The sequence below is a fragment of the Carlito syrichta genome, unplaced genomic scaffold, assembly GCF_000164805.1.
Source record: "Carlito syrichta isolate Samal-C Ts95f unplaced genomic scaffold, Tarsius_syrichta-2.0.1 Scaffold109700, whole genome shotgun sequence".
Lineage (NCBI taxonomy): Eukaryota > Metazoa > Chordata > Mammalia > Primates > Tarsiidae > Carlito > Carlito syrichta.
The window spans coordinates 4,570-12,852 of record NW_007053796.1 but is presented as its reverse complement, the minus strand read 5'-3'; the positions used below and the strand labels follow the sequence as shown (position 1 = coordinate 12,852).

General features: G+C 58.9%; 1 protein-coding gene across 1 annotated transcript in view; it reads left to right on the top strand.

Moving 5' to 3' along the window:
• Nucleotides 1-530, top strand: part of HSPB1 (heat shock protein family B (small) member 1) — a gene marked incomplete at its 5' end in the record, with an annotated part of 3,073 nt that extends 2,543 nt beyond the window's left edge. Inside the window, 2 exons of the mRNA XM_021717742.1 lie at nt 6-119; nt 218-530. Of these exons, the coding sequence (XP_021573417.1) occupies nt 6-119; nt 218-407 (304 nt within the window). The remainder of the gene's footprint in view (nt 1-5; nt 120-217) is intronic.
• Nucleotides 531-8,283: the final 7,753 nt, after the last annotated feature.

Below are 8,283 nucleotides of genomic sequence, written 5' to 3'. Positions count from 1 at the left end.
GCTAGTGTGTGTCCGTCTCCGGCTCCTGCAATCTCTGATCGCCCCCCCCCCGCAGGCAAGCATGAAGAGAGACAGGACGAGCATGGCTACATCTCCCGGTGCTTCACTCGGAAATACTCGTGAGTCCTGGTGCCCAGGCGTGGGGCTGGGGGTCGGGGAGGAGCACACCGGGACCCAGCCCATGTGTAACGCTTGCCCTCCGTCTCTGCCTGCCTAGGTTGCCCCCCGGCGTGGACCCCACCCTGGTCTCCTCCTCCCTGTCCCCTGAGGGCACGCTCACGGTGGAGGCCCCCATGCCCAAGCCAGCCACGCAGTCAGCCGAGATCACCATCCCTGTCACCTTCGAGGCCCGTGCCCAGATCGGGGGCCCGGAAGCTGGAAAGTCCGAGCAGTCTGGAGCCAAGTAAAGACCTGCCCTGCTGCCCACCGCTGGCAGCCATCGCTGGCCATCCCCCTCTGCCTACCTGTGTGTTCTTTTGATACGTTTCTCTTCGATTTTTCTCAAATAAAGTTCTGAAGCAACCACTTGTCACTGCCTCAGACCCTGGTGTTTATGGAGGCCGGGGACCTGCCATTTGCTGGCTTATGCATTTGTCTCCTGCTGAGGGCCTGCTCTGTGCCCAGCCCCCGTGCTGGGCCCTGGGGACATCAGCACAGCTTCACATCCATCCAGACGGAAGTTGTGATTGTAACCTGGCAATTAAAACCGCCAAGACCAGGTGTGGGAGTAGGGGAAGACAGGAGAATCACCTGTCTCAGGCTTGGGCTCTCGGGAACACCTTGACAGGGCCAGATGAAACAGGACAGAGGTAATTGTACCTCTTCACAGAGCTGATGTGAGGACTACCTTGTCAAAGGCTTGGCGCTGGCCTTAGCACACTCCAAGGGCACACGGAGGACCTGGCAGGTTTGCCATCGCGGTCTCTGTTGCAGCCGCACCCACTGAAGCCAGGATATCCCTGCTGGCAGCCACAAGGGAACTGGCAAGCACAGCAGGGGTGAGAACGGGCTGAACAGTCTCAGGCCCAGCCAGGTGGAAGGGTGGGGAGACCGGGCTGTGCCCTGGCTGAGCGACAGGCTCAGACTTGTACTGCCAGCTGTGCCAACACAATTTTTTTTTTTTTTGAGTCAGTGTCTCAATCTACCGCCCAGGCTGGAGCGCAGTGCCACGCTCATGGCCACCACAGCCTCGATCTGCTGGGGTCAGACGATTCTTCTGCTTCAGCCTTCCAAGTAGCTGGAACTATAGGCATGCGCCACCATGCCCGGCTAATTTTTTGATTTTATTGTAGAGATGAGGTCTAGCCAAGTTGCCCCGGCTGGTCTTGAACCCATGGGCTCAAGTAATCCTCTCACCTCAGCCTCCCAAAGTGCTGGGATTACAGGCGTGAGCCGCCGTGCCTGGCTGACACAATTCTTGTGTGTGTTTATTTCACTGTTGGCCTCCCTCCAGGTTCAGCCAGGCCTCCAAAGACCCTGACCCTCTCTTCTGTCCACTCTTGCCCTACCCGCCACCCTCTAACCAGGCCCAAGGAGGGTTATGAGGGATATAGAAAGCAGATGGGGGCATTGGAGCCCAGTCTCAAGGCCCCCAGGAATCTGAGGGACCGGACACTGTTGCCACCTCTGAGGTTCCAGAGCCAGAGGCTGTGGCAGGACACTCCCACATTCCTTTCTAAGCCTGCAGCCCTACTTTCCCAGGGTCCCTGGTAGGAGCAGCACCCACATGGACCAGCACACACCACCCAGCTTTTTTTTTTTTTTTTTTTGAGTCGGGAGTCTCACTCCTTCGCCCAGGCTGGAGTGCAGTAGCACGCTCACGGCCACCCCAGCGTTGATCTGCTGGGCTCCGGCGATCCTTCTGCCTCAGCCTTCCAAGTAGCCGGAACTACAGGTGCACGCTACTGCACCTGGCTAATTTTTGATCTACTGTCGAGACGAGGTCTCACCAAGTTGCCCGGGCGGTTCTCAAACCCGCAGGCTCAGGCAATCCACTCACCTCGGCCTCCTAAAGTGCTGGGATGACAGGCTGAGCCACTGAGCTCGGCCATCTACCCAGCTTCTTTTAATGTCTACTTCCTGGTGTGCTCCCTTTGTGAGACCCACATCTGAGCAGATGGGAAATTGGAGCAGGTCCAAGCCTTCCGGGCAGAGAGGGCTCTAGTTGGTCCAGCTATGAGAGTCTCCACCAGGCGTTGGGAGACTTGGTGTGTCCCTGTGCTGCTTATGGGGTGGAGGGGTGGTTTCAGTCCTCTCCAGGCCTGTCCTGCCTTTTAAACGGGTCCCTCACTGAAAGGCCTCTGAGGTCCTTCAGGTCTGTGGACTTTATTGGCCTTGATCCAACACATGACAGCATCCAGGCCCCTCTGCTCAGCATAAGGGTGCCTGAGGGGCAGTGCTTTGTATCCTGGGCTGACGGCAAAGGCTGACAGTTCCCTCAAGGTCCTCAAGTTCCTATGGCTGTGTAGGGTGACACGTACTCAGCGTCAAGGCGAGCACGCCCTAGATATGGCCCCAAGCAAGGGGTTGGGGCCTGGGGAAGGGTCCTGGGGGTGGCCAAGCCGGTCGTCCCCTTCTCCTCGGGCTCCGGCCTGGACATGCTGAGGCCAGGGCAAAGTGTTCTCCGGCCTACCACGTCTTGCACCGTGCCTAGTGAAAGTTCTTGTGCACCCTTCCTCGAGGCAGTCAGCCCCCTGGGCTGGTTCAGACCAGATCAGGCACACCGAGATAATGTCCATAATCTTTGGTTACGTTTATTTATTTATTTATTTTTCTTTTTTGAGTAGGAGTCTCACTGTGTTGCCCAGGCTGCAGTGCAGTGGCACGCTCACAGCCACCACAGCCTTGACCTGCTGGGCTCCGGCGATCCTTCCGCCTCAGCCTTCCAGGTAGCTGGAACGACAGGCCCGCGCTACCACACCCGGCTATTTTTTTGATTTATTGTAGACATGAGGTCTCGCCAAGTGGCCCAGGCTAGTCTCGAACCCCCTCAGGCAATCCTCTCATCTCGGGCCTGGCCAAGTGCTGGGGTTACTTACAGGCGTGAGGCACCGTGCCCGGCCTTGGCTACCTTTAGTTTACCTTTTAGTTCATGATAATCCTGAAAATGCCACGCCTGGAGAGAATCCACAACCATTTTGTGTACACGCCACGTGCATAAGAGCGCCTTCTCACACCGCATCTACGCACTAGAAACCCTGCCCTTTTCGGCTTAACCCCGCCCCTGCCCTGTGTGAAGTGTGAAAGGTCCGTTTGCCTTCTACAACTGGGAGCGGTCTCTCCCCGTCGAGCTGGCGGCTCCTGGACTATCCTCCCCGTAAGTTTCCACAGAAAGCCCAGGCTCCATCACTTGTCTCGGGGGCATTTCGACGACCTCTCAAACACAGGACCTTCCCTTCTGGGGTCTTTGGGAGTCTGGGACGAATGCCTGCTGTTCACATCACACCCGTTCCCCCGGTGACCTGTGGGGTGCCCGAGCCACCCTCAGACCCGGGGATCCCCGGGCTTCTGCTTCCCTCTCCATGCCCGTGACGACATCTGCCTCCCTCGTGGCTCCACGTCCGGGCCCAGTTTCCCGCCAGCGGGCTCAAGTCCCAGGTCTCAAGAGGCAGGTGGAGGAAACGGCTCAGGGGGCCATTAGTGGGGGTCGGGCCCCTCACCGGTGGGCCTCAGCGGTGGTGGTGGTGATCTGCGGGGTAGGACAGGAGCGGGTGGCGGGGAAGCAGCGTGGGCTGCCCGTGAAAGCTAGAAGGAGGGGCTGTGAGAGGCGGGTGGGCCCTGCCTCGGGACACGGAAGGGCAGGCTACCCAAGCATCTGAGGGTTTAAGCAAGCCGGGACCAGGCCCCATCCAGCTTGAGCATCCTGGCTCTTGCCCTCAACGTGGAGAGGCGGGGCCGGGTGTTACTGAAATGTCTTGGGCATGGGTCCTGCCCGGGGAGGGGAGAAGAGCCCAGGGTGGGTGTGGTGGTGTTGGGAGGTGGGGGAGGAGGGACCTGCTGAGGCCCTGAGCCCGATGGCTGCAGTTCCCTGCCTGGGACTTGCTGACCTCATGGTCTGTAAGGTCAGGTAGACCCCCGGGGCCTTGGCTGCCGGGGAGTGAGGTATCTCCAGGTGCCATCCTCTCCCCTGCTGCAGAGTGGACTCAGGGTTTAGCGGGTGTGGATTTTGACTGCTCCATTGAGGGGAGTGAAGCAAAAACTGCCCGGAGAAAGGCTCCAGAGGACCCCAGAGCTGAGTCGAAGGGCGTGGCCAGAGCCCTTGTGATGAGAGAGGGCCGCCCCAGTAGAGAAGGGAGAGGACGGCCAAGCAGAACTGGAGCACCTATCCAGGGACAGAGTTCCAGACCCCATGGTCAGCTGGCAGTCACCCAAGCCCTACGCTACCCTGGCAGAGCCCAGGGTAGGGCAGGGGTCGAGTTGGCTGGGATCCTGTCTGCTGGCCTTACCTTGACCCCCCTCACACCTCCTCACCCCTCACCCCACATGTCCATCTTGGGACCGAGGGTTTGGGACAGTCACAGAGGTCAGGGCTTGGCCCCAGACCCTGAGCTGTCAGCTCAGGATGACGGCAGGAGAGGGAGGGAGGAGGCAGAATGGTTGAGAGGTGGTTGAGGCTGGGCTGGTCTCAGCCCGTCTGACACTGGCCCCTGAGGCTCAGAACTCCTGAGGCTCAGAACCCCTGAAATGGGGGCTAAGCCCCACCCTCATGCTGCCCTCCCTGGGAAGTGGCCTCCAGAAAACGTGGGGGACCCTTTCCGGGGCTCCTCTGGGCCTGGAGGGCGTATCAAGGCATGGGACAGGAAGCATATAGCAGCCACGAGATCCTCTGATCTGTAAATGTCTGGTGTGGATCGGAAAAAGGTGCCCCTCCAGGCCGGGACCCAGGGCCTGGTGAGACTCAACTCACCCCTTTGGGCAGATACCTTTCCCAGAAACTGGCTGGCCTAAGCCCTCAGCATACAGAAGGGACCTGAGGCCTGATAGGACCTGCACTTGCCCAGGGTGACCCAGCAGGTCAGGGCAGAGCAGGACACGAGGTGGTCTCTGAAACCACTCCCTGGTGTGTGCCCCCCACCCCAAAGCGTGGACTGCTCTGTCCAGCAACCAATGTCTCCTGGGCCAGTCCCGAAGAGTGCAGGGTCCCCTGGGAGGACCCACATGTGGGCAGAAACCACTCCATCCCTGGCTGCCATCCGTGTTGTCTGTGTTGTCCGTGTTGTCCGCCATCTTCTTAGTCAAGGGCTCCGGTCCCCTTTCCCCTCCCACCACACCAGGCGACCTGGAAACTCACGATGCTTCCCAGGGATGAGCCATATTCCCATGGGTTTCTTGCAAGAGGCAGCTCTGTCAACCGCCAGCTGGTGCTGGGAGAGTTGGCAGCACGACAGATGCCAGGAATCCCAGGCTTGGCTAAGAAGGAACAGCTCCGGATCAATAACGGGCTTGCAGGCTGCCTCCGGCAGGCGCAGGAGGGTGGGACGGCCTACCCAGCCAGCCAGCCAGGAAAAGGCAGTGTCAGGCCGGAACGACTCTCAGCCCAGAGAGCAAAGAGCAGGGGCTGGGGACCCTGGAGAGGGCAGAATGGCTCCTCCCACTCTTCCTTCCAGCCTGGTACGCCTACCAGCCTGGTGCATCACCTGCCCCAGCACATGGTGGCAACGGCTGCATCCACATGCAGCACTGGTGGGAGGGAGTTGGCTCTCACCCTCCGCCCCCACCCCAGGGCTAAATGGGGCAGAGCCTGCCAGGAGGGCCTGGGTTAAAGGATGGATTGAGGATTGCTTGAGGCCAGGAGTTCGAGACTAGCTTGTGTAACATAGCAAGATCCTATTCATAAAAATAAAAAATTAGCTGGGCGTGGTAGCACTCGACTATAGTTCCAGCTACTTGGAAAGCTGAGCCCAGCAGGTGGACACTGGAGTGGCTGTGAGTGTGCCACTGCACACTAGGGTGTGCACAGCTAGGGTGACAGAGTGAGACTCTGACTCAAAATAAACAAATAAAAATTTTATAAGGGCCAGGTTCGGTGGCTCAGCCTGTAATCCCAGCACTTTGGAAGGCCGAGGTGAGTGGATTGCCTAAGCCCATGGGGTTCAAGACCAGCCCAGACAACTTGGCGAGGCCTCGTCTCTACAATACATCAAAAACTATTCAGGTGTGGTAGCGCGCGCCTGTAGTTCCGGCTACTTGGAAGGCTGAGGCGAAGGATCGCCGGAGCCCAGCAGGTCGAGGCTGCGATGGCTGGGAGCATGCCACTGCACTCCAGCCTGAGTGACGAAGTGACACTCTAACTCAAAATAAAAAATAATAGATAGAGATGGCGGGAGTAGCTCCGTGTTCAGGGAAGTGCACTGACGGGGACCAGGTCTGGCTGTGGCCTACTCTGCCCCCGTGGGAAGCATGGCCTGGAGTCCAGCCTGGCTCTGGGCTCAGTTTCCATTCTGAGGATGGGTGGCCTCTGATTGTCCGTGTTGTCTGTCTTGGACAGGTGGGAATCAAGAGGGAGCACTACCATCGACGGCTACCCTGGGTCCCCTAACAATGGTAGGAAGGCCAAAGTCCCAGGGATACCCAAGGCTATGTGCAGTCAGGTCTAGGACCAAAAGGCCTGGCGTGAGAAAAGCCTTCAGTCTTGTCCCTGACCCCGGGGCAGGCTCTGGGTGATGTCCCCCCCCGCCCATCGTTCCATCTCTCCACAAGGTAGGTTTCTGAAAGTCCTCTTTTAGAAGGGCTGAGAGTCTGCGTATTCAGGCTGTGGGGACAGCAGAACAGGGAAGTTGGCAATGTAGGTGAAAACGGATGACAAAGAGGTCCCTGAGCCCCCTCCCCACCAAGTCCCCCAAATCCCACCTGCCGACTGAGTGTGCAGCCCCAACCCAGCAACTCCTTTACTCAGCCCCGCCCCCTCGCCATCCCGGCTTCCAACACCAAGCCCCTTCCCGCCCGCTGAAACCGCCTTTCTTGGCGTCCTCTCATCTTCTCTGAACCCCACCCCCATGACTGCACTTCCTCCCTTCACCAAGCCCCGCTCCCGGCCTTGAGGCCCTGCCCCTCTCTGCGCCCTGATGCCCAAACCCTTCCATGGCCCTACGGAAGACCCCAAAGACCCTCTTCTCAAGGCCTGCCCAGACAGGGCAAAGGTCTCTGGGTGGAAGAGTGTCTCCGGAGAAGAAATCAATCCCACCAAGCAGGTGGCAGGCCCCGGGCTCGGGCCACGGGCTGTACTGATCCCTTGGCTGTACTGATCCCTTGGCTGTGCCGGCCGAGTCCAGGCAGGAAACCGAGGCCCCTCCCAAAGCGAGGATGGAGCTGTGCCCAGGCAGGCACGAGACTGCCCCCTGCAGACAGAACACCCGCGGGCTGGGCAGCCACAGCACCGGCCTCCTAGGCCCAGTTAGGACAGTAAGTGACTGCCCCCTGGTGCTCTCCCAGAGAAAGACCCCTCAGACTCCTAATGGTGCCCAGCCCAGAGCCTTCAGGTATCTCTACCCAGATTCTGGGCCCTGCCAGGCCCAGAGCAGAAATGGGGGCACGAGACCCAGTCTTGGAAAAAACTAACACCTCCCCACCACGCCCCCATGCCGCCACCCCTCCCAGGGTCACACCCACCACGCCTTTGGCCTGGCTCTTCTCTGCACTGAGCCTCAGTCTCCAAGGACCCTCAAGCCTTGCAGAATTTACCTCCTGGAGAACCTGGCACACTCTCTCAGCTGCCAGCCCCCCATCTCTGCCTATGCAGGGTGTGGCAGCCAAGGCCTAGAGCCGGGCTGTTGGTCACTTTCTGTTATTAACCAGAACTGGCACAGGCTGGGCACCTGCTGGCTGCCAATCACTTGTTAGCTTATTAAATCCTCATGGAAAGCCTGAGCCACTGAGAGGCGGCAGCAGGGGGTCATGGTTGTGCTTGTGGCCACTAGTGGCAGACTGCCTGGGCTTAATCCCCACCCACTTTTTGCCATGGGATCTCAAACAAGTTACTAAATCTCAGTTTCTTCATCTGCAAAATGAAGCAACTGTGTGACTTATTACAGGCAAAATCTTTAAGACAGTGCCCAGTGCAAACAGTAAGCACCCAGTCCCTGCTAAGCATTTTTATGATGTAGTCGGAATCGCACCCATTTTACAGATATGGAAACTGACCCTCGGAAAGGCTCAGGACCTCGAGAGGTTATGCCCCCCAGCTAGCACATGGTGGGGGGGAAGGGAGGAGAGTGAGGTGTCTGCGCTCGGCTCCATTTCTGACAACATTCCAGACTTATGGGAGAGGGGACGGGGTGGGGTAGG